The sequence below is a fragment of the Barbus barbus genome (genome assembly GCF_936440315.1).
Source record: "Barbus barbus genome assembly, chromosome: 34".
Taxonomy (NCBI): Eukaryota; Metazoa; Chordata; class Actinopteri; order Cypriniformes; family Cyprinidae; genus Barbus; species Barbus barbus.
In genome coordinates this window covers 26,474,280-26,499,268 of record NC_136762.1, presented here as the reverse complement: position 1 = coordinate 26,499,268, position 24,989 = coordinate 26,474,280, and the positions used below count along the sequence as shown (strand labels likewise).

The following is a 24,989-nucleotide window of genomic DNA, read 5'->3' as shown; positions in this document are numbered from 1 at the left end:
TGCATGTATTTTATTTGCGAGGTCTGTGCACAGCATGTGCATAACGGTCCTCAGAGCAGGCTGTAGCAGTGGTGAATATACGTCCCTCAGACAGAAGGCAGGTTGTGATGAGTGACAGAGCAGAATAAGGATGGAGCACAATGTGGATGCGCTGTCCTTGAAGGACGTTCAACTCGGTTTTGTTTATATTTTGCTTAGCCTATAATTTTAAATGACAGATGTTGTATTTATTTATTTATTTTTCTCTGCGACACTTTTTACTATTGTGTTGTAAATGTTAAATGAATTGTATCCTGACAAGACGAATAAAAATAAGAAATATAATTTTTGTATAACATTTTAATATTTTTCTGTGACACTTTTTTACCAACTGTGTTGGCAGCAAAATGTTAAACAAAGTTCGTTTAACATTTTGCTGTCAATAAATTCAAGACTCTTGACAAGACGAATAAAATAACAAATGCAATTTTGTGCAGACTACACTTTTATTTGTTAGCCTATCTCTCTTTCTTTCAGTAGCAGAAATTTAAATGTGAGATTCTGGAAACGGAATCTAAATTTAGCGGGAACGGTCGGGAAGAAATTTATTCTAAGCGGACAGCGGATGAACACCTTTCTGAAAAGCGACGATTTTTACAAAGCTCATCGTTCTGAAATACCCGGTGTGCTCTGATTGGCCAGCTATCCAGTGTGTTGTGATTGGCCAAATACCTCATGCATGAGACGGAAATGTTACGCCCCTTACCGTATTTGGAAACACACAGCATCTCCACAACAACAATACTACAGCGAGAAAAAAAAGTTACGTAAACATTTGATCGGTGTTATGCTGATCTTCCCACACAGTGACGTAGATTTGTAGGAACGTGTTTGAATAAGGCGTTTTAGGAAAGCGTGGACGAGTCTTAATTTAAAAGAATAATATCTCTTTGGGTTTGAGACTTTAGTCTTTGGAGCTTTACAGATATTATAGCCTATATGCATAACAGCTTGTAACACTCCAAAGACAAAGGAAAATATGAAATCGCATCATATGACCCCTTTAATCAGTTTTAACACTTAATTTTCTTTGTATCTCCCAGCAGGAGAAGCCCAAACTGATCGACCCTCTGGACTACGAGGCTGTGATATCAGAGCTTGAACCTGAGCTCGGAGAAGATCCTCTTCAAGATCTCCTGCTATTCCCAGACCTCGACTTCACCGTGAGTGCTTCACTCTCTCTTTGTGTGCAAGTGTTTGCTTCTGCATATCTGTGGCGTTCATGCATTTGATGGGACTGTTTTTTACATTTTGAAAACGCTCTAAAAAGGGTCTTTTTTGAAAGGTGTGGAAATTTACAAAAAGCCATGAAGTAGGTGTTGAATGACTGTGTGCATGCTTGCGTATGTGTTAAAACTTCTCCCTGTGTGCAGCACTGAAAACAGCCGAGGCCTTTCTGACCACATCCTCTTTCACACAGATCTGGGCTTTACATGGCACAAATATAAACACGGCTTGTGCAACTTTTCTCAGTGAGCACACACAAACATCACACCTCATATTGCTGTGTTCATGATGAAAATGGAGCGCTTAAAACCAGAAAGGCAGCACCAACACCAGCAATCAAGCTGAGTAATCCAGAGAAACCGGCAGTCGGGCAGCACTGGGCACAGTGAATATATATACACACGGCGTTAATGAATTCCAGATGCAGGTATCATGAATCCACCACAGATGTGATTGGGACCTCTACTGGTGGATGGTGGAACTGTTATATTTTCCCAATAGGGTCTGGCTGCAGACTTGCACTCTCAGACACTTGCACTTCAGCGAGTGACGTCACTTGCAGTCTTTTTTATTTTGTTTATTATTTTTTATTTTTTTATTAAGCCATATTAAGTGTTTATGGTTTTCTGCGGGAGGAAAACGCTTAACGAGAAACTTTGCGTGTTGCGTTCATATTCTGCTGTTCTGTCATGGATTTGCGGGTCTTGTCTTTTCTCCTACAGATGACTTGCAGGACCCTGTTCGTTATTGTACTAAATTAGTTTTAATCGTTTAAGCACCACAGCGTCTCGTCTCCATTGGCAACGCACACGATTCGTGTCGAATGCAAGTGACGTCGCAGCTAGCGGAGCGTGCAAGTGACATTGTAATTTAGTTCATTTTTTCCTGTCTTCACCACCTGGCTACTGTTGTAAAATGTTGAGCGATTCAAACAAAAAATAATCAATAAATAGAACAAAATACAAAATAAAAAAGACTGCAAGTGACGTCACTCGCGGAAGCGCAAGTGTCTGAGAGTGCAAGTGTGAAAGTGCAAGTACTGAGAGTGCAAGTTGGAGACTGATAAACAGTCATCGTGTGGAAAGTACGGTGTAATTTTTCCAAAATAAAAGCACATGTGGGGAAGCTACATCTTCCCCAACCACATATCTTCCTTAAATCAGAGCCTCTAAGGTTGGCAAAAAAACTTGGGAAGGAGATGAGAGACCATTTTTTAATGGCTGTCAGTTGAGGAGAGACTTTAATATGCTGAATAAACAATCAGATTATGTTCAAGATAAACTTTTTTTGGAGTGCTGTTTTATAAGAGAAGTCACAGACTATTTAGAATTCAGTTTATAGCACTTAATTTCTGTGATATCCCCAAACAGCAGGCTCGTTTGAGATGAGCAATATTGCTCTGATGTCATGCTGATGTATGCAAAACTCGAGAGATGGCTCAGACAGATGATGCAGTTGCTTTCCTCCGACTGCGCTAACTATAGGTGTGATAGGAAGTGACTTGCTGATGACACACAGCTTAAAGGGACAGTTCAAGTTTTCTTAAAGTCCAGGTAATCAAAGTCCAAAAACATCATAAAGGTGTCATAAAATGAATCCATATGAATAGAGCAGTTTACTGGATAATATGATTGCTTTATATGACGAACAGATTTAATTTAGGCTTTTATTCACATATATCCATCTCTGGTTTAACTACTGGCTAGAAAATGGGCCTCACTCTGGCTCTGGCAAGCAATGTCAGAATAAAGGCAAATAATGGATGAATAAAACAAAAGATTGATGAATAGTATGTCTCATACTAGAGAGAGGTGTGAAATGCTTGCAGAGTGAGAACACATTAGTATGAGACTGCAATCACATAAAAGCACAAATGAAAGTGGAAAGTTCTGTGGGTGTTTTTCTGACAATGTGCAAATTAAAGAATACAGATGCAGATAAGTTCCATAATGACCAATGCAATCCACAGAGAACCGCTCAAATCAGCGTAGAGCCGATAATAATGTGCATCAACTGCTAACATATAAAAATATGTTAAAACATGCTTTTTTGGGAGGCACTTAGTAATGGTAGTAATACTGACTACTGCAAATCATGGTAAAGCAAATCGTCTTGCGTGATTTATTTACATACTCTCCTCTCATAAATGTTCCGTCTGAAAGGGAAACTCCTAAAAATGCATATGCATTAAAGGGGTCATCGGATGCCCATTTTCCACAAGTTGATATGATTCTTAAGGGTCTTAATGAAAAGTCTTTAACACACTCCTCAGACACGGGACGTTTAATGAAAGTTAATGAAACAGCCGGGGAGAGATAACACAACAAATGTATTCAACATTCCTTTATTAGAAAATACGCAGCAGACAGTTGCGCTGAGCAGCACACGACTAAAAATCTGCTTTGCAAGCAAATGAAACAAGCTTACTAAACAAGCTTGTGTAATTTATGTTTCACAATGATTCAGTATAAACGAGGGATATGTAACTACAATATAACTAAGAAACATTTGAATAGGAGAGTTAGACATATTTTGTTTGTTATGCATCATGTGCCTTTCTGTTTTATGAAAAAAGGTTCATTATACAAAAGCAAAAGCAAAGGTAGATATAGATATTATATTATATAGATAGATGGACAAAGGCCTTTCTCCACATAGAATCAAAGTCATAAGCTTTAAGCATTTAAGTAAAGACCATCAGTGACACACAAATTTTCCATTAAGGAGAAAAAAAGTGTCTTTTCTCAAATTCTTAAATGTAATCAAGTGCAATAATGCAGGTAAATCAAATACTAATACAAAGACACTATCACACATGCACCAATCACATGAAACCAATATCAACGTAGTCCAGCTTTGCACAGCAGAATTGGCACACAAGCTGCATTTAGATGTTTGTTTTATTGCAGCTCAAGTGAAATGAATGCATTTACGTTGCAATGCATTAATAATTCTCTGAGATTAATGTTTTAAAAATGAACTTTAAAAATAGCAATATGAAATGACTAAAAAGTGATATTTTTAAATATGATACTAAATTAAAACTGCCATTTACCACTAACCACCACATTCCTGCTTGTGTGATATTGCAGAGCTAAATCTAAATCTAAAAAACAAGAACTCATATTCTATATTTGCACCCATATCTTTAATTTGTGGGGGCATTTTATTCATTTTAATGGCATTTTTGCCCCCAAGCCCTCATTGATTTCTGACCCTGATTACTGTTATATGAGGTGAAATTTCAGCGCTGCATTTCCCAATAGATTTATTTTGACTTGACCCCTGGAAAACATTATTTTTAAGCAAACTGTGGTGAACAATGGTGCAAGAAGGGAGTTCAAAGGGAGTAATGTTTGTGCATATTTTTGTAGTTCTGACAAACACTAAAGTAGGTTTTTTTATTGAATTTTTAGCAACAAAATAAATAAATAAATATAAATAACTGTGTGCATGAAATTGTGCCATTATGATGCAGCATATCCTGCATCATATCCACAAACAATCCTATGGCTTTTTCTAGAGGAGAAGTCCTTTATGATGCCAGAACAGTTTATCTTCCTCAGTTTATCTACTCTCAATGCACATGCTCTTCAGACGATTTAGTCTTAATGAAAAGTTGATACTGGACTATATTGGATGTTATTCAAGTTCAAATCATGCTCTTATGAAGAAGCAACAAAGAAGAGAAACTCGATATTCTTTTATTCTTTGTTATTTGATTTGTGATGATAAATAAAGCATTAAAAGTATTGCACAGACTCGTATTTGAAGTTTCTACGACTGCACCACTTCTTCTTTAGCTGCATGAGATGAGAACATATTTATTATAATTTCTTGGGTCAAGAAAAAGTCAAAGTTTGTATTATATGGATGCTTTCCTGTCACATAACGCACGTCTGCTCTTCAGTAAACCAGCAGAACGCAGGTTACGGGGTTTGCGTGTTGAATCAGGGTACTGGGCGCAAATGTCGGTGTCTCGACTGGTTTGTGTTTAAGTTGTTTACATGATCAGCTTGGTGCTCTGAAGAATGACAGAAAAAGCAAAGATGATTCCAGAGAAAAACGTACCGTGACTCCCAGCAGCTCCTGTTGAACCCAGACTCAGTTCTGACTGCACACAGATTGTTTTCAACTCTTCAGGATCTCCCGTTCCAAACGCTCTCTGTGTGTTTGTGTGCCTCCAGGTGTCCTCTCTTCCTGTGGAGCGGAGAACACTGAAGTCCACTGTGCCAGAGGGAGCCGACACACACGCTGAATGTCTGCTGGTCAGACAGGTGAGTTCAGATCTGGAGACTGAGCAGGTCATGGGAGATGTTCGCCTTCGCTGCCATGACACCAGAGCACTATTTCCACCTTCACACTCTTACTGATGCAGCGTGAGATCAGTGACGTTTGGCCCTATTATATATCATATATATATATATTATAACTTTGGAAAAGTGTTATAAAAATGGAACATCACATTGACATAAATATTCAGACCCTTAATATTTATGCTTTTTCTGCACAGTACTTAGTTTTGTTTAAGAGATATATCAGCCAGAAATGAAAACTGTCATCATTTACTCACCCTTATGTCCTCCAGATTTCTTACTAATAATACATACAGAAGAGCACCGGAGTAGATATTTTTCATATTCTCTCATCATCTTTATCCATTCATTGCACCGCCAAAAGTTTTATGTACGTTTGAGTTTCCAGTGGTTCTGAACTTGACGGGACATTTTGAGACCCAATACAGTACTAAAATAGTTTATAGTCGAAGAATAATGTAGTCTGAGGTGCATTTTTGTAATGTGTTTTTGTTCATGGTTTGCACGAGCTTTTATAAAGGACCATGTTTGGGTGCAGAATCTCTAAACTGCTTAGAATTATATTAAACATTAAAATGCTGGCAGTAACAGAAAGTTGTAAAAGTGTTTTATTTTTGCTTATCTGTTTGTTGAATTGCACTGAATGTTTTTTGTAATTTAGCTGTTATGGTAAGATGAACTTCTGTTTTTTCTATAGGCATGTCAATATTACAACTCCCAGCTGAATGTGATCCAGTATAAATATGAAGAGTATGCAGGGGACTACCGCACACTGCCCAGGTACAACGCCATTCACTGTTTCACAGATGAGGATTGTAATGATTTTAATTTTTTATTCAAAAATCAGTGCCTTGCTTGACAAAGACAAAACCCGATGACCTCTTAGTTGTTGTATTAGCTTGGACAAGACTGGACTGGCCAGTGGTGATTTGCAGACAGGCTGTTCTTTTGTCTCTGATCCTTCAGAAGCCTGTCTTCCAACATTTACAGCCCTGCTCACACAGAGACCAAACGGCGTGATCCTATTCGAAAGTTGAGAAATGTTAAACTTTATGCAAAAGAGGAGCACGTTTCAGGAGCGATAACCAGTAGAAAACTGTATCCATATATATTTGCTGTATATATTTGTTGCTTCTTCTTCATATGCAAGTGTGATTTGAACCTGAATAACATCCAATAGTCCAGTAACCAGTGTTGGAGAGTAACTAGATACATGTAACAGAATTACATAATTTGATTACAATATAAGGTTACAGTTTAAGGTATCCTGATAGATTTAAATACTGAGTAATATTAGTTAACTACATGTACTTACTATATGGTTAGGATTAGGGTTTGGTTTAGGGTTACTTCGATGTAATTATGCATAATTAAAAAGAGGTGATGAAGTCTGGTTTAAATTGAATTATTATAATCTTGATTGAAGTGAAGAAGGATTTTGTGAGTGTTTTTATGGTGTTTTTGGAAAACTTTAGTCAGAGTGAGTTTAAATTGTGTATTGATATAGATGTGCAGTCTATCAGTAACAACAGCAGCCATGCAGGGACAACATCACTGGAGCTGTGAACCTATAGCAGCTCAGGCACAGTGTTACAGAGCAGAGAGGGATGTAAGTCGACAGGAAGTGTGTGTGGTGTGTGATAAACTGCCACACTGTCTCTGGCACACAGGACAGACACAAAGAGCTCTGAGGCAGGCAGCAGAAAGGACACCTGTGTGTGGGGTCCTGTCAGAATAAAACTCACTGAAAGGAGGAGTGAAAACTCCACTTGATGTGGAAAATATGACTTCTTTGAATAAGAGAGCAGGATTTATTGGCACACTGATGCTTGAGGGTTTTTTCTAAGTGTTTTGTGTAGTGCCTTGTTACTGACTCTTTTGTTTTTGTGGACGAATGGAAGTAGTGATTCATGAAACATCTCTTTTGAAATATGTATAATAATATTCAAAAGAGATATGATGATATATATGATAAGATATACTGCATATTTATTATAAAATGTATGCCTTCTTGAAAATGTTAGAAGGTGACTATTATCACGAACTGCTGTGCAAGTCATTTTCTTTGCTGTTAATAATGAATATTATTCATTAAACATAATAATGCTAAATCAGCCCAAACCCAAGCTGCTGGTGTAAGTGAAGCTGTTTCTCATTCCTGCTCTTCTCTTCCTGATTGTAGCGGATGACAGTGATTCTTTTCTCTCTCTCCATAATTCTTCTGTCTGATAGGAAGCTGTATAAATCAGAGAAGTTGCCCTCGCACTCTTTTGAGATCGACCATGAAGATGTGGACAAAGATGAGGTCAGTACAACACATCAAGCTGAATTTACAGAAAGATTCATATGGCCTTCTGTCCATAAACATTTAGGAAATTATGTAAATGTGAAAGTATACAGAAAGTAACATTTCTTTAATGTTTTTGTGTAGGACACAACTTCTCTGTCCTCATCTAAAGGTGGAGGAGGTGGAGCAGGTAGTGGAGGCGCAGGGGGAATCGGGGTTTTTAAGTCCGGCTGGCTCTATAAAGGCAACTTTAACAGCACGGTCAACAATAGTATCACTGTCCGGGTAAGAGTGCACGTCTTTCACACCGTCTCACATGTCTGCATGTAACAGATTATGGCCATTATTAAACATCTCATCAAAGTTTACATATAATGTGCTAACACACTGACTAGTAATTTGTGAATGTATGATCATTTTGTCTATTTCAAAGTTTAAAATATATATATATATATATACAGTATATACTAGATTAGGGGTTCACTTAAAAGAATGGTTTATCCAAAAATGAAAATTAGCTGAAAATGTGCTCATCCTCAGGCCATCCAAGATGTAGATGAGTTTGTTTCTTCATCAGATTTGAAGAAATGTGTCTCTGCATCACATCTGATAAAAACATCACTGCAGTCCATCCGTTAACATCTTGAGTGAGAGACAAATCCATCATTAAGACATTTTTATCTAAAATGCAAGTCCATAATCCATAATAACGCTTCCTCCAGTGAAAAAGTGTTCTGGTCTGAATCAGGAGAGAAATCTGCAAACGTCACAAACTACACATTACAAGCTAATACAGTCCAGAACAGCTCTAAACAAATATGTGTGGCTGGATTTTGATGTGAGAGACAACAGGAGATGCACTTTTTCACTGGAGGACGCGTTATTATGGATTATGGACTCTTGGATTAAAGCCAGAAGAGATGGTGCAAAGTTAAAAACATCTTAATGCTGGATTTGTTTCAGCTTTTGTCTTCTCCAGATGTTAACTGATGGACTGGAGTGGTGTGGATTATTGTGATGTTTTTATCAGCTGTTTGGACTCTCATTCTGACGGCACCCATTCACATCCATTGATGAGACACTGATGCAGAGACACATTTCTACAAACCTGATGAAGAAACAAACTCATCCTAATCTTGGATGGCCTGAGTACTTACATAGTTGCACTGATGCTTTCATTCTCAGACTGTGTTTTCTAGAATGGTAGACTTCTCTCTTCTCTGAGTTCATCTATTATTCCTACAAATTCTATATTATCAGAAAAACTACATGAGGGAAAAATATTGCTGATTGCCTGTTGCTTGTTTTTGACTTTCTTGACGCTTGTGCTTTTCCAGTCCTTCAAGCGAAGGTATTTTCAGCTGACTCAGTTAACCGACAACTCTTACATCATGAACTTCTATAAAGATGAGAAAATATCAAAGGAACCTAAAGGCTGTATATTTCTGGACTCGTGCACCGGGGTGGTTCAGGTCAGTGAATATATGTTTTTAAAGCGGTTCAGCAAACATTAACGATGAGGTGACCTGTGACTGATATTAGTTATGGTTTCTGGGTTCACACAGAATAACCGCCTGAGGAAACACGCCTTTGAGTTGAAAATGAACGAAGTGACATATTTTGTCCTGGCTGCCGAGAACGAGCAAGACATGGATGATTGGATCAACACTCTCACACGCATCCTGCAGATCAGCCCTCCGGACGGCCCGGCTCTGGATCGCAAGAGCGCAGACCTGAGCGACAGCAAACAAGGTGAGTGCTTACAAAGCATGAAGTACAGAAGCAATGATGTGCATTATTTTGTATGTGCATCAATGTTGCGTTTGCAAGAAAAGTTAGTGACGATTAAAAGTGGTCTAACTCTGTTTCACACATGATCTGTTTGCAGTGCGTATGCATTATGGATTTTTTCCGTGCATACAGATGTGACGCAGAAAATGCATTGCAGGATCAGTGCAACGATTATTTCTGCACCGAGTCTGTTTTTGCTTTTCTGCACGTATTTAATTAAAGTGAGCGCATTGTTCATGCTCAAAATTAATATGAATTGTCATGAAAATGTAGTAATTTTTCCATAAATGCATATAGTTATTCACAGTCATCCTATTACTTTAAGCCCATGATAAAGTACATGAAGTACAACCAGGAGTTGCAAGAATAACTAGTGTGGTCAAAATGATAAAGTAATTGTTTTTTGTGAAATGCACCACACAGGATGTGATATCTATCGTGTGAAGGAGAGGCCAACACCTGGTGGCCAGAAAACAACACCTTTTCTCAAACTAGGAAAAGCGAGGCTCAGGCTTGTGCGCCGTAAACACATCTCATGTGAAAGCACAGCTTCTGTATCGCATATGTACTGCAAAACATACTGCACACGTGCTGCTATCGGATCATGTGTGAAACAGGCCTAATATTGTGCTATTTTCTCCAGCCATAGCACAAGGATTTTGGAAAGCAACAAGGAAATTGGCCTACAAGATCCACAGTTCTCTGTGTCTTTTGCCCTTTTTCAAAACAAGAGCTTTCCCCAAAAAACTGAGGCCACATATTAAAGGATTTTAATTTAAAGATGTTAAAGGTGTGATTCTATAATCAAACAGAAAATCTTCAAATGATTCTTTATTACTTTCAAAGATGTTACTTTAAAATTGCATAGGAAAGCTGTCTCATGAGAACTTCATTCATTTATTTATTGTATATTGTTTCTCCTGAGACCTGTTTGAACCACCCAATTTAATTTAGTAAGATATATATGCAGCTGATGCATATTAATCAAACTGTAAAATGATTAAGTATTTATAAGGTCTACATTGTCTGCTAAGGAACTGCTGTGTGAAAAAGCTCTTAATAGGCTCTACAAGTGATCTCACGAATCCTTCAGATAGGTCAGTTGATAATCTCCCTAGTTCACATTATTTTCCTTTAGATCCCTCTCATGCTTAGCTGGTGCCCTGAGCTAAAAGGATGAAGGATCATCTGACACAGAAACACACATGAAGTGTGATCAAAATCCACTATGCAATTAGTGGAATGTGTGACGATCACTATATGTTTGCATTGTGCGTTTGTTTATTGCATTTTCAGCTAAAATGTTTCTTTGTTGTTGTTGTTCAGAGATCATTGATGCATCATTGAATCATGTCCCTGTTCAAGAAAATGAGGAAATAACTGAAGACGGAATCCACCCTGAGCTGGCCAAGGTAATTCATGCTCTGCAATTCATTGTAATTCTGTCTCGTTACAGCCTAGAGACACAATCATTACATCCTCTTTCTGAAAAAAAAGGAAATGGGCCTTGATTCACTCACAGAGTTATTAAATCAGAGGGCTAAAATCAGGGTAGAAAGGGAAAAATCCTGCTGACATAATAAGCGCACATTCACATGCAGCAAATAATATATTTTTAAATACATTTCAAAATATACAAAAAACATATTTGCTAAAATTAGTTTTATAATATATTTCCACAAATATATTTTCTACTAATATACACCTTTGGCCCTTTTTTGTATATTTTTGAAAATATATTTTAAATGTTTAAATATATATTTTTAAAAGCATTCAAAAATAATTTGACCTCTGTATATTTCAGTCCAAGAAAATGCATTCATATATTTGATTAATATACTTTTGATCTCTATAGGCCATCCGCATTTGTATTTAGCTTAAATAAGGGCAACTGAAATGTATTTACAAATATATTCTGGGATATGAAGGTTAAAACAATATATTTTCAGTGTCAAAAATGTATTTCATTGAGCTTTACTGTTTGCAACATATATTTAGCATATAATTGAAGTACATTTTGGCCACAATACAGTATATATATATATGTTAATGCTGTCAAATGATTAATCGCGATTAATTGCATCCAAAATAAAAGTTTTTGTTCCACAGCCAACAGAGCAATTTTGTCTTTACTGTTCCAATACTTTTGGAGGACACTGTATATATATATATATATATATATATAAATGCAGTTCATGATCCTTTTAGTGAGTGTCACTCTTTTACTGTTTAGAATCTTAAAAACTTCTCAAACAAAACATTTATAGATATAAACATGTAATTAGTGGTATGTCATAGGAGCACTGCACCACTGATGTTGTGATGTTTCAGTATATTTCAGAGACAGAGGAATCAGCGAGAGCTGCCAGAGAAGAGGAAAGACTGAACCTGTTCTCTCTGGATCCTGATATTCCTGTACGTCTTTCTGTTTCATGAACAGATTGTATCGAGTAAGGGGGTTTTGTGCAGGGAATTCTCCGTGGTTGTTATTTTGGTGTGTGAGAAACGCATGTTTTGTGTTGAAGGTTTTGAGGAGTCCCAGGATGGAGTTTGGCGAGTCTGCTTCTGTCCAGCCGTTCGATGAGAAGCTGGGGAAGAAACTGATGATCTCCTGCCGCTCGCTCAACCTCACGCTGCAGGGCTGCATCAACGAGGCCGACACCGAGCCAGTGACTAATGTACGATCTATTTATCATGACAGAAAATTCATATTTCTTATCAAGTCCTTTATTCACATACAAATAAAAATGACATTTGCAGTTGAGTGCATTTGTTTACATACCCCTTGCAGAATATTTATCATTCAAAAGAACAGATATCATCAAAAAATTTTCTTTTTTAGCATTTTTTTTGTTTTATTTTTCTGTTAAAGGGGTCATGCTTTTTTAAAGATCATTATTTTGTGTATTTGGTGTAACAGAATATGTTGACATGCTTTAATGTTCAAAAAACACATAATATTTCAAATACTGTACATTATTGTATGTCCTCTATGCCCCGCTTCTCTCAAGCGCTTCGTTTTCTACAAAGCCCCTCCTTCCGACAAGCGCAGTCTGCTCTGATTGGCCAACTGGCACAGTGCATTATGATTGGATGAAAACCACAAGCCACGTCGGAAATGTAACGCCCCTTTCCATAATCGCAAGCTTCAGCTTTCAAAATAAAAGTAAAAACAGTTAATATTGTCCTTAGTTTTACCATCAGTTCAAGCCCGAGAGGGGATCAGAGTCGCGTGACGACACAGTGATGATGCTCGTATGTGTTTGAACACAAGCCGCGGCTGTGTGACCGTGTCTCTCACACACACAGACAAGCCGCGATTAAGATAGTTGATGTGATGAGATGTGATCCTGTCTCTCTCTCTCTCTCTCACACACACACGCGTGCGCACACACACACACACACACACACAAGACTCGCAAAACTCCGCATTTGAGCAGTCAATAGCAAATACTTAAACTAATAACAAAACATACAGACGCTGATTCAGAAGCACCAGATTGTCACAGCACAGTCAGAATTACCTCCTCTCCTAGGTTCACGAAACAGTCGTCCATAAAATGCGTTGTGATAACATCTGGGTTGTGCTGTTCTGTTGTAAGTAATCTTAATGATTCCTAAATGCATCTCCTTTGGGAAGGCCAAGTAAAGTGCTTTTGCTTTCTCATAGAAACACACAGCATCTCTCTGACACAGCTGCATCAACACTACTGCGGTTACTGAAACCACGGCTTCTTTCTTTGCATGAACATTTGGGCAGCATTACGCAAATATTTCCACATGGTGATGTAGACATGTGGGGCGTGTTTGAATGAGCTGTTTTAGGGGGGCGTGGCAGAGTCTTAACTTTGATAAAGAATATCTCTTTAGTCTCTGTAACTTCAGGGATCTTATATATGCACAAACAGCTTGTAACTCTCCAATGAGAAAGGAGAACTTGAAATCGCATCATATGACCCCTTTAAAATATCTAAACATTCTTAAATCATGATCTTACTTGACATTATTATGACATTTTACTTGAGAAGCAAAATTGCTTAAGAAATTAGGTCTTTTTTCAAAAAAAAAAAAAAAATTGAAAATTAAGTGAGTTCATGCTTAAAAAAAAGAAAAAGTTTATTTTTTTTTTTTATTTCCCTGTGGATAGATGCTTTTTTATTGCTTAAGCATAAACTCACCTAATTTTTATTGTAAAACAAGACTTACTATCTTAAGTCATTTTGCTTCTCATACGAATGTATCTTGATTTGTACAGGAAAAGACAAAAACAAGATGAGACAAAATACTAAGAAAATTAATTTTGCAGTTATTTAATATATTTTAAATTTCATTTTCATATATATTCCACAAGACAAATAATTACTGAATTTGCACGATGATCCTGATCCTGATGATTCTCTAGATGATCTTGTTCAAAAGTTGACATCCCCTTGATCAGTGTTTGATTGTTGTTCTGGTCTCATCGATGCCTACACAAGCTGAGATCCTGCTTTTCTCATCTAAAGCAATTGAGGGACTCAACTTTTACAACACGTTCATTCATTTGTTGCTCAAGAAGGATACAAGAGGATGCAAACATCTGTAAACAAATATCAGAATAAATTATTATTAGTCATTTAGCAGATGCTTTTATCCAAAGCGACTTACAAATGAGGACAACAGAAGCAATCAATCGTAGTATTAAAACAACTAAAAACAGATCCAAAACTAAAAGCTACAACTTTATAAATACTACCTATACACATATTAAAAATAAAGAAATTAAATAAAAATGACAAAGGCATACAACAAAATTTCAAAAATTAACATTTGATTATTATGATGATTTAAAAATTTAAATGAAAAACAAAAAAAATAAAGCTAAAAACAATTCAAAATATTAAAGAACAAAAGGTATAAGAGTATAATAATGATTATAACATAACACTAAGCCAAACACCAAAACAAAACTATATATATATATATATATATATATATATATAAAATATCATTTCATTTCCATTTAGTTTGTTGAAGTAACCAATAACTCGAATTAAATATCTAAAACTTAATAAAAGACCTATACAGACATAACAAATTCAGCCATTATTGAACTAAAATCTAAATAAATAACAAATACAAATCACGACAGTATAGTTTATAAGTAATCATTATAAGTTGATAAGAAAATGTGATTTTGTCAATATTTCGATTTTTCACTGAACGACTGCTGTCTCTCCTCAGATCGAGCCTTTCTTCATGTCGGTTTCTCTGCTGGACATACGTGAGGGCAGGAAGGTTTCCGCTGACTTCCATGTGGACTTGAACCACGAGGTTGTGCGGCAGATGCTCAGTAGCCCTGCTGGTGCAGGAGATCAAGGGTCGGACGGTGCTCCGCAGGAAAATGGCCTGAGCTCGCCTGCGGAGAAGAAGACAGAGGACTGCCAGCTGAGCTCGGAGCTGGAGAACTGGCTGCGCTTCCCCAAACAGGTAACAGCGCAGGAGCCCAGGATACGGAGCTGGATCTTCACAGAGGATAGATCTGTGTTCATGTGTTTATGTGCTTGATCACTCCTGCAGGCCATTTTTTCCATTACGAACCCACATACAGACATCGTGATGGTGGCACGGATGGAGAAAGTGTTGATGGGAAATATTTCCAGTGGTACAGAACCCTACATTAAAAACACAGATTCCAGCAAGGTATGTCATATGTCACCCAAGGTAATGTAATGTGTATATATATATTTATATACTATATGGACAAAAGTATCGGGACATCTGACCATTACACCAGTGGCATTGCTTAAGAGCTAAGAGGGAATGTTCTCACAACTAATAATTAAGATGATAAGAAACGATTTTGTAACCTTTAAATAACGTTATAATCATAACAAGAAAAGTGTTCCCTAAATTTATTACCTGGGATTTCAATTTTGTTTTTCTGGGAAGGCTTTCCACAAAATTGTGGAGCGTTTCTGTGGGGATTTCTGTCCGTTTGTCCAGTAGAGCATTTGTGATGATGTTGGATGATCTCCAGTCCAGTTCATCTCAAGGGTTTTGATGGAGTTAAGATCAGGGCTCTCTGTGGCCAGTCAAGCTCTTCCACACCAGACTCATCCAATCATGTTTAGAGGGACCTTGCTTTGTGCGTTTGTTTGCAAATCTTCCTCGGCTGTCACTAAATGTCACTAATGCAATGGCATTTAGACATTTTTATATGTGGCATAAGGATAAATACACAGAATATTGATTTAAGCACTAATGTGATCTAAGATATGTAGTAAGTGGAGATTTATTTTGTTCCCTCAGATACATTGAAATCCAATTTCTCTTCTCGTTCCAGACTGTCCAAAAGATGTTGAAATCCAATAAGCAATTCTGTAGCAAACTTGGAAAGTACCGCATGCCTTTTGCCTGGTCTGTAAGGTAAGGGAATCCAAATCTGCTTCAGCTTTCTTGCACTATTAACTGTTTATTTAAATTCAGTCACGCATGTCTTCCATCTGTGTATTCCAGGTCAGTATTTAAGGACAACCACGGCACAGTGGACAGGGAAAGCCGCTTCTCTCCGCTCTTCAAACAGGAGAGCAACAAGATCTCCACAGAAGACCTCATCAAGCTCATCACAGAATACAGGAGGTACAGACTCGGCAATCACACTCACAAATGTGACCCTGGACCATGAAACCAGTCACAAGGGTCAATTTGGTTAAATTGAGATTTATACATCATCCGAATGCTCAATAAATCAGCTTTCCAGGATTTGGCCGAGACAACTATTTGAAAATCTGGAATCTGAGGATGCAAAAAAAAAATCTAAATATTGAGAAAACCACCTTCAAAGTTGTTCAAATGACGTTTTGATATATTTACAGTAGGAACGTTACTAAATATCTTCATGAAACATGATCTTTATTTAATATCCTAATGATTTTTGGCATAAAAGAGAAATGTATAATTTTGACCCATACAATGTATTGTTGTCTATTGCTACAAATATACCTGTGCTACTGATGACTGCTGTTGTGCTCCAGGGACACAAATCACACATCATGATAAATGACCTTAGTAAAATCAAGTGCTTTTTTACAGGGCAGAGAAGGCCAGCAAACTCCAGATCATCCCTGGAAGCCTTGAAATAAACGTGGACTGTGTTCCCATGGAATGTCCCAGTATGTCCAACTAATACCACAAACATCCTCACATTTAAGGCCCAACTGAAGCAAAATGCAATTTTTCTCATTAGTGTTGTTCAGTTTAAGTGTTGTGTGGCCACACACTCATCGATATGCATGCATGTTCCTCAGACTGTGTGACGTCCTCATATGTGTCTCTGAGCCCCTTCGAGGACTGCGGTCTTCACGCTCCCACGGTGGAGGTGGACGAGTTCCTGCAGGACTCCTCCAAGTTTGCCCAGCCTTACAGAGTCTACAAGAATCACATCTACATCTACCCCAAACACCTCAAATATGACAGCCAGAAGAGCTTCGCAAAGGTGAGGAAGCCACATTCACACCGGACCTTTAGAGTCAGAAATCTGAATGAATTGAAATTGCATAAACTTGCCCATGTGAGACCAACACAGTGCTCCAAATGCTGTCCCAACTACACAAACAAGGCTGTCTGAAGGATTTAAATAGCACTTTAGTTTAAGGGCCAATTCTTACTATAAACTAGTTGCTTATTAGCATGCATATTACTAGCATATTGCCTGTTCATTAGTACTTATAAAGCACATATTAATGCCTTTTTCTGCATGAGCAGATTCTAGATCCCTTAAGCCACTCCATGCCTAAATTTAACAACTACCTTACTATCTATTAATGAGCAGTAATTAGGAGTTTATTGAGGCAAAAGTCACAGTTAATAGTGAGAATTGGTGACCAGCATGTCAAATGTATTGCACAATATTGCAGAAATGTTAAGGATTTGTGAGTTCCCAGCATGCATTACAGCATGAATAAATGATGTGGTTGCTGTTATAGGATTATTATCTTACTATTTGCTGACTTTTTTTAAACTTCTGTTGTTGCTTTGTCATTATTGTTCGTTATTTGTTGTGTTGTGATGTTAAGAGCTAATTTTTTTACATTTGTTGACTGTCAGCGTTCTTGAGGTTTGTGTGTCAAGGTCTATGGTGCAAGCTTATAAAACGCACATCTTCACTTTGTAAGATGATTGTTCCTTTGGTAACTAAGATAGCGTATGAGGTGTTTATAAAATATGGCTACCAAACCTATAGATCAGATTATTTTGTAACTAATTTAAAATAAGATGAACAAGTAGTCTGTATTTTTATTGGCTGAATGAGATATTTTATATTTAGTGAACGATTCAATCTGACTGAGCAAAGTACTGTTACTTGTGACAATTTTTAAGAGTTTAATAGTTGAGAGAACCTAAAAATCTTAATGCATCGTGTTGTGTTGAATTGTAAAGTTTTCTCAACAAGTGTCATTGAATGTCATTGCAAAAATGGCTGTGTATTCACAGAGAAATCTAAGATTAATAATTAATTTTATAATTATATTATAATTTTATAATAATTAATTAAAAAAAAAAAAAAAAAACGTAAGCCATTGCAGCACTGCTGCTTGCATTAGCAGCATATTATAGAATATATAATATTACTAATACAAAATAATATAATATACAATTAGGTGTATTATTCGGCCGGGGGAAGTGCTGCGTTTAGATTGATTAGATCACTAACAAGTCAGTTATTCCCATAAAATGTTCTCCTTCAGAAAAATAAAAATTCAATCTCAGCAACATAACTGATTAATAAATGGAAGTATGTCAGAGAAACAAAAACATGAGGTCATGAATAAAAACATGAATCTAATCAGTCTACTACACTGAAAAAAATGATTCGTTGAATTTACTACTCTTTTTTTTTTAAGGTAAGTGGTTGCAATCAATTTATTTTAGCTACATTTAAATAAACAAACACATTTTTTTTTATTTAAATGTAGCTAAAATAAATAGTTTGCAACCACTTACCTTAAAAAAATTTTTTTTTATCATTTTTTCAGTGTATTTTATTGCAAGAGATTTCTGAAAATATTTAGCTTATACATAGTTATGCTAAAGCCAGTACAGTTTACATGTATTTTACCCTACAATTGAGTTTTACCTTCTGAAGTGTGAAGTGTCTGATCATGCTGAAGTTGTTCGAGGTCTAATGAAGGATTCAGATGTGCTCAGTTTAGATAGTTCTGGTCTTCGTTCGTTAACATGCAGTGTGCAGTCATGCTGTCTGTTCTTGTTTTATTTGATAGGCTCGAAACATCGCCGTTTACTTGGAGTTCAGAAGCTCTGATGAAGAACATGCCAAGCCACTTAAGGTAACATAACACCAGTTTCCATCAACATCTGCTTTAGAATTTGACTCGTGAATATAAATGCTGTAAATCCATTTCCACAGTGCATCTACGGAAAGCCAGGAGGTCCAGTTTTTACCACGACTGCCTGCTCCACAGTTCTGCATCACTCACAGAACCCAGACTTTTATGACGAGGTTTGCAAAATGTTCTTTTCAAGTGCTTTAGCAGCTTTTGTAGGTTACATTCAAATGAAAGTTATGGGTCTTTTACTGTTTGCTGTGATATGCTTGATCAGGTGAAGATCGAGCTGCCCACACATCTCCATGAGAAACACCATCTACTCTTCTCCTTCTATCATGTGACCTGTGACATCAATGCCAAGACCACCTCTAAGAAGAAAGAGGCTCTCGAGACTCCAGGTATCTGCACATGCACATTATCCTGTGCTGTGTGTGTGTGTGTGTGTGTGTGTGTGTGTGTGTGTGTGTGTGTGTGCTGTATAGTGCTCTGACAGTGTGTGTGTGTGTGTGTATGTTACAGTGGGCTATGCATGGCTGCCTCTTCTGAAGGATGGACGTGTTTCCTCTCAGGATTTCAGTATTCCAGTCTCGTGCTCTTTGCCTGGTGGATATCTACACATCAAAGATCCTTCATCCACCAAAGTGAGTGCGAGAATCCAGAAAAACATAGAAACAGACAGTTTAGAAAGAGAAAATAGATTAATACAGATATAAGTATGATGATGATTATGATGTAAAGTAAGGATGAGGACAGAGAAGTGATTTGAAGGCAGATAAACTAATCCCATAAACTATAACTCAGAATTTCACAGACAGTGATGATGACAAGTTTCCACAGTTATTAGCATCTTAATTCCACTTGTACTTTGTGTTATGCAACCTTGGCATTAAATTACAGAAAACTCATTTCAAATACAGCAACTGAAGGGAGGGATAACAAATTTGACATCTCTCACTCTCTATTCTGGACAATGTAATCAAACTTTCAGTATTGTTTTGGAAAGTTGTGGATTTTTTTCTTTTTCTATTGGAGAAAATGAGAAAATTAAAAAAAAATGTAATAGCCCCATATGCAAATGTAATATATGTACATATATTGCACTCCCATATATGAAATATATTGTCATATGAAGCCTATAAGAAATTGGAACAATTTCATATATTAACATATATATCTAGCCCATTCAAATATGTATGTTTATGTATGTGTAATATATTGGACATACAGGTCCTTTTCAAAAAATTAGCATATTGTGATAAAGTTAATTATTTTCTGTAATGTACTGATAAACATTAGACTTTCATATATTTTAGATTCATTACAACACAACTGAAGTAGTTCAAGCCTTTTATTGTTTTAATATTGATGATTTTGGCATACAGCTCATGAAAACCCAAAATTCCTATCTCAAAACATTAGCATATTTCATCCGACCAATAAAAGAAAACTGTTATTAATACAAAAAAAGTCAACCTTCAAATAATTATGTTCAGTTATGCACTCAATACTTGGTCGGGAATCCTTTTGCAGAAACGACTGCTTCAATGCGGCGTGGCATGGAGGCAATCAGCCTGTGGCACTGCTGAGGTGTTATGGAGGCCCAGGATGCTTCGATAGCGGCCTTAAGCTCATCCAGAGTGTTGGGTCTTGCGTCTCTCAACTTTCTCTTCACAATATCCCACAGATTCTCTATGGGGTTCAGGTCAGGAGAGTTGGCAGGCCAATTGAGCACAGTAATACCATGGTCAGTAAACCATTTACCAGTGGTTTTGGCACTGTGAGCAGGTGCCACGTCATGCTGAAAAATTCAATCTTCATCTCCATAAAGCTTTTCAGCAGATGGAAGCATGAAGTGCTCCAAAATCTCCTGATAGCTAGCTGCATTGACCCTGCCCTTGATAAAACACAGTGGACCAACACCAGCATCACTGACTGTGGGTACTTGACACTGGACTTCAGGCATTTTGGCATTTCCCTCTCCCCAGTCTTCCTCCAGACTCTGGCACCTTGATTTCCGAATGACATGCAAAATTTGCTTTCATCTGAAAAAAGTACTTTGGACCACTGAGCAACAGTCCAGTGCTGCTTCTCTGTAGCCCAGGTCAGGCGCTTCTGCCGCTGTTTCTGGTTCAAAAGTGGCTTGACCTGGGGAATGCGGCACCTGTAGCCCATTTCCTGCACACGCCTGTACACGGTGGCTCTAGATGTTTCTACTCCAGACTCAGTCCACTGCTTCCGCAGGTCCCCCAAGGTCTGGAATCGGTCCTTCTCCACAATCTTCCTCAGGGTCCGGTCACCTCTTCTCGTTGTGCTGCGTTTTCTGCCACACTTTTTCCTTCCCACAGACTTCCCACTGAGGTGCCTTGATACAGCACTCTGGGAACAGCCTATTCGTTCAGAAATTTCTTTCTGTGTCTTACCCTCTTGCTTGAGGGTGTCAATGATGGCCTTCTGGACAGCAGTCAGGTCGGCAGTCTTACCCATGATTGCGGTTTTGAGTAATGAACCAGGCTGGGAGTTTTTAAAAGCCTCAGGAATCTTTTGCAGGTGTTTAGAGTTAATTAGTTGATTCAGATGATTAGGTTAATAGCTCGTTTAGAGAACCTTTTCATGATATGCTAATTTTTTGAGATAGGAATTTTGGGTTTTCATGAGCTGTATGCCAAAATCATCAATATTAAAACAATAAAAGGCTTGAACTACTTCAGTTGTGTTGTAATGAATCTAAAATATATGAAAGTCTAATGTTTATCAGTACATTACAGAAAATAATGAACTTTATCACAATATGCTAATTTTTTTAAAAGGACCTGTATATGTCGTGCACATGTATATCCGTCCTAAAACCTGTCAATACATGTTGATAATATATAAGTAAATATAAAATATAGTATTAAGAAAAACAATGCAGGAACATTTATAAACATACATTTTTTTGTATTGTTTTAATAAAGTTTGCATATATAAATATGAATAAGATATATTGCTTTATACTGTAGGTCATACATATGGCAGGCAGATTACCTTTTTATATATGGCAATATATGTCATACATTTCCATATGGGTTTTATGACAACTATGATGACCTCTGCTTCTGAGAATCCCAGAAATATGAAAAAAGGGTCTATATACACAAAAATGGTAATGCAAGGAAGAGCTAAGCACTGAACTGATGATGAGAATCAGCATCTGTAGAAACAAATGTAGTGAACCAGGAAACAAAGACTATGAAAACGTCCCAAAGACAAATAATGATGATTCACATGTGATACATTATAGTAGTTTTTTCCATGTTTGTGTGCAGAATGGCTCGGATGTGAAGTGGGTCGATGGGGGGAAGCCCATCTTCAAAGTGTCTACTTCGGTGCTTTCTACAGTTTATACTCAGGTTAAAAAGAGCCACAGTCTCAGATGAACATTTAGTTATCTTGCTCATGTTTTGTGATTTCATAATTCCCATGGGTTTTTTTGCAGGACCTCCATCTAAACCGCTTCTTCCAGCAGTGCCAAAAACGAGAGGCAGACCTCTCTCAACCTCCTACCTCAAACTTCCTCAACTGCCTTAAAGTAAGTGTATTCATGGCCTTAACCAGGGGCTGAAAATCTGTGACGTCTGAACCATAAGTGCACCTATACATATTCATAAACATATTATCTAGAGACAGACATGTAGCTGATTGCAAAAGATGTTTTACTTAAGATCAAGATTTACAAATTACAGACAGGGATCAAACTATTTACTTGCTATTTGCTTAAATTTAGGCTTTCTTCTTTATAAATACATAGATATAGTGTGTTTTGCCATTTTACACTGTTTGTGTCTCTCTCTCTCTCTCTCTCTCTCTCTCTCTCTCTCTCTTTTGTCTGTTTTCTACGAGGGATGGACATTGTTAAATTAGACCTGCATCAGAATATAGTTTATTATAGGCTAAGTGCAACAATACAACAATACTTGATAATAGTTTTCATATTAATAAGCATTGCGGCATGAATGAGCATCAAAATACATACTGCATGCTGTATAACTGTATTTTGCTGCATTATTCTATACAAATACTGTATTATTCAGCTGCATAATTGTTTATTCATAACTGATTAATGAATACCAAATGATTTTCATTATCAAACTGCAAACTAAGTTGTAAACGTTTCTAATCCAATTTAGAAGAAATTTACCACATTTTAGAATTTTCTGAAGTGAAATCAGAATACAAATTTCTAAAGTTTCAAATCATGTGTAGCTATTGTTTAAGTATATGTTTAAAATCTCTTTTTTTGTCCTCTCAGGGCCTCTTGAGTATGGAGAGGATTCATGTCATAATTCGCTTCCTTCCTGTTATCTTCAACCAGCTCTTTAAAGTGCTCACTCAAAACGACACCGATGAAGTGTCCACCAGCACCACCAGGTACAAATCCCATCGCTCGCTCTTCTGAACGCACTCAATCAACATGTCAAATTTCACATAACATGTAAACCTCTTCCATCAGGGTCCTGGTGCACATCATAGCTAAGTGCCACGAGGAGAACCTGGGCCACTATTTGCACTCTTACATAAAGGTACATTATACGGCACAAGCGATGTATCCTTTCACTCATGCATCTCTCAGTTGCTGCCAATAGCTAGGTATGGTTGAAGCCAGATTTTTGCAGTTTACATGTTAAAGCTTTAAAAGTTAAAGTTAATTTATTTTAAATGCACATTAAAATATCTTGATTTTTAAAAAGAGCTGTACAACGACTTGTATATTGTTTGGCTACTTTATTAAGAGTATGAAAGATATTTATTTATTGCATGGCTGTCTGAAATACTTGATTCTGATTGGTCGGTGGCAACATTCAGCAGTCAAATGATGACATAAATATTTGATAGTCAATGTGTCTGTAAAATGCTGTAAAATACATGATGAAGTCCATCTTGTGCAGCAGTTCTTACTGTTTGAAGGCCATCGTAGTTTCCAAACAGTGATTATACTGTGATCATATGATAATACTGTAAAGATAATATCACACTGTATTGTATCCCCTACATAAACCGTTCTAGATTCACAAAAGTTATTTTATAACCAAACATATGTTTGAAGAAATTATAATTATTGATAATAATAAAGATAATGAAAATCTAGCAGGGAAAATAGTTGTTGATGCAGAGACGGTTTATAGGTTGTTGTTGTTTTTTGTATGTGTGTGGGACACGTTTGTGTTTCTCTCTTGTTTATCCAGTTTGTCTTTAAGACTGAAGCTTGTGGCTTCAGAACCGTTCACGAAGAGTTGGCCAAGGGCATGACCTCTGACCTGAAGAGCAACGACCAGTCGGTCATACGCAATATCCTGAAGGTGAGCTAACATAACCATCTCTCTCTTACAGAAGTGATGGACTGTTTTTAAGCCTGTCGACTGATATCTGTTTGGTTTTCTGCAGTTTTCCTGGTTCTTTCTAGAGATCATAGTGAAGTCGATGGCGCAGCATCTGCTGGACTCAAATAATCTTAAGGTACATATTTAGCCAGCAGACATGAATTCATGCTTAAATCATTTATTCTTATTCATTTTTTTATCATTTTAACAGTAATCAGTCAGCCTAAAATAATGAGTTAAAATTAGGGTCACATTATAATTTGAGGACCAATTCTCAGTTGCTTATTAGCATATTAATAGCATATTGGTTGTTTATTAATACTTATAAAGCACATATTAATGTCTTATTCTGCATGACCATATTTTAGATCCCTTAATCCACTCCACTTAACGACTACCTTACTAACTGTTAATATGCCACAAATTAGGAGATTATTGAGGTAAAAGTCATAGTTAATTGTTAGTTAATAGTGGAAATTGGTGCCAAAACTAAAGTGTGACCATATTCAGAACTCTTAGTTGGAGTTTACTTAAACTTTTGACATAAACTTAAATGTAAAATTAAACCAAATACACAATTAGTAGAACTGTCCTGCTTTCCAGTGATTTGCATGAGCAGTAACAAATAAAACTGGGTTTACTA

At 37.0% G+C, this 24,989-nt stretch overlaps 1 protein-coding gene across 3 annotated transcripts in view; it reads left to right on the top strand.

The window, feature by feature from the left end:
- Positions 1–24,989, top strand: part of LOC306854427 (dedicator of cytokinesis protein 10-like) — a gene marked incomplete at its 5' end in the record, with an annotated part of 110,294 nt that overhangs the window by 46,574 nt on the left and 38,731 nt on the right. For all 3 annotated transcript variants that reach the window (XM_079392402.1, XM_079392401.1, XM_079392403.1), the window contains 26 exons: positions 1,083–1,202; positions 5,454–5,543; positions 6,280–6,362; positions 7,815–7,887; positions 8,014–8,154; positions 9,207–9,341; positions 9,435–9,621; positions 10,987–11,072; positions 11,992–12,075; positions 12,186–12,338; positions 14,884–15,129; positions 15,220–15,342; positions 15,986–16,068; positions 16,159–16,281; positions 16,735–16,814; positions 16,950–17,137; positions 18,924–18,989; positions 19,070–19,162; positions 19,264–19,387; positions 19,509–19,630; positions 22,295–22,378; positions 22,465–22,557; positions 23,278–23,396; positions 23,479–23,548; positions 24,212–24,325; positions 24,411–24,482. In XM_079392402.1, coding sequence (XP_079248528.1) covers positions 1,083–1,202; positions 5,454–5,543; positions 6,280–6,362; positions 7,815–7,887; positions 8,014–8,154; positions 9,207–9,341; positions 9,435–9,621; positions 10,987–11,072; positions 11,992–12,075; positions 12,186–12,338; positions 14,884–15,129; positions 15,220–15,342; positions 15,986–16,068; positions 16,159–16,281; positions 16,735–16,814; positions 16,950–17,137; positions 18,924–18,989; positions 19,070–19,162; positions 19,264–19,387; positions 19,509–19,630; positions 22,295–22,378; positions 22,465–22,557; positions 23,278–23,396; positions 23,479–23,548; positions 24,212–24,325; positions 24,411–24,482 — 2,952 coding nt within the window. The remainder of the gene's footprint in view (positions 1–1,082; positions 1,203–5,453; positions 5,544–6,279; positions 6,363–7,814; positions 7,888–8,013; positions 8,155–9,206; positions 9,342–9,434; positions 9,622–10,986; positions 11,073–11,991; positions 12,076–12,185; positions 12,339–14,883; positions 15,130–15,219; positions 15,343–15,985; positions 16,069–16,158; positions 16,282–16,734; positions 16,815–16,949; positions 17,138–18,923; positions 18,990–19,069; positions 19,163–19,263; positions 19,388–19,508; positions 19,631–22,294; positions 22,379–22,464; positions 22,558–23,277; positions 23,397–23,478; positions 23,549–24,211; positions 24,326–24,410; positions 24,483–24,989) is intronic.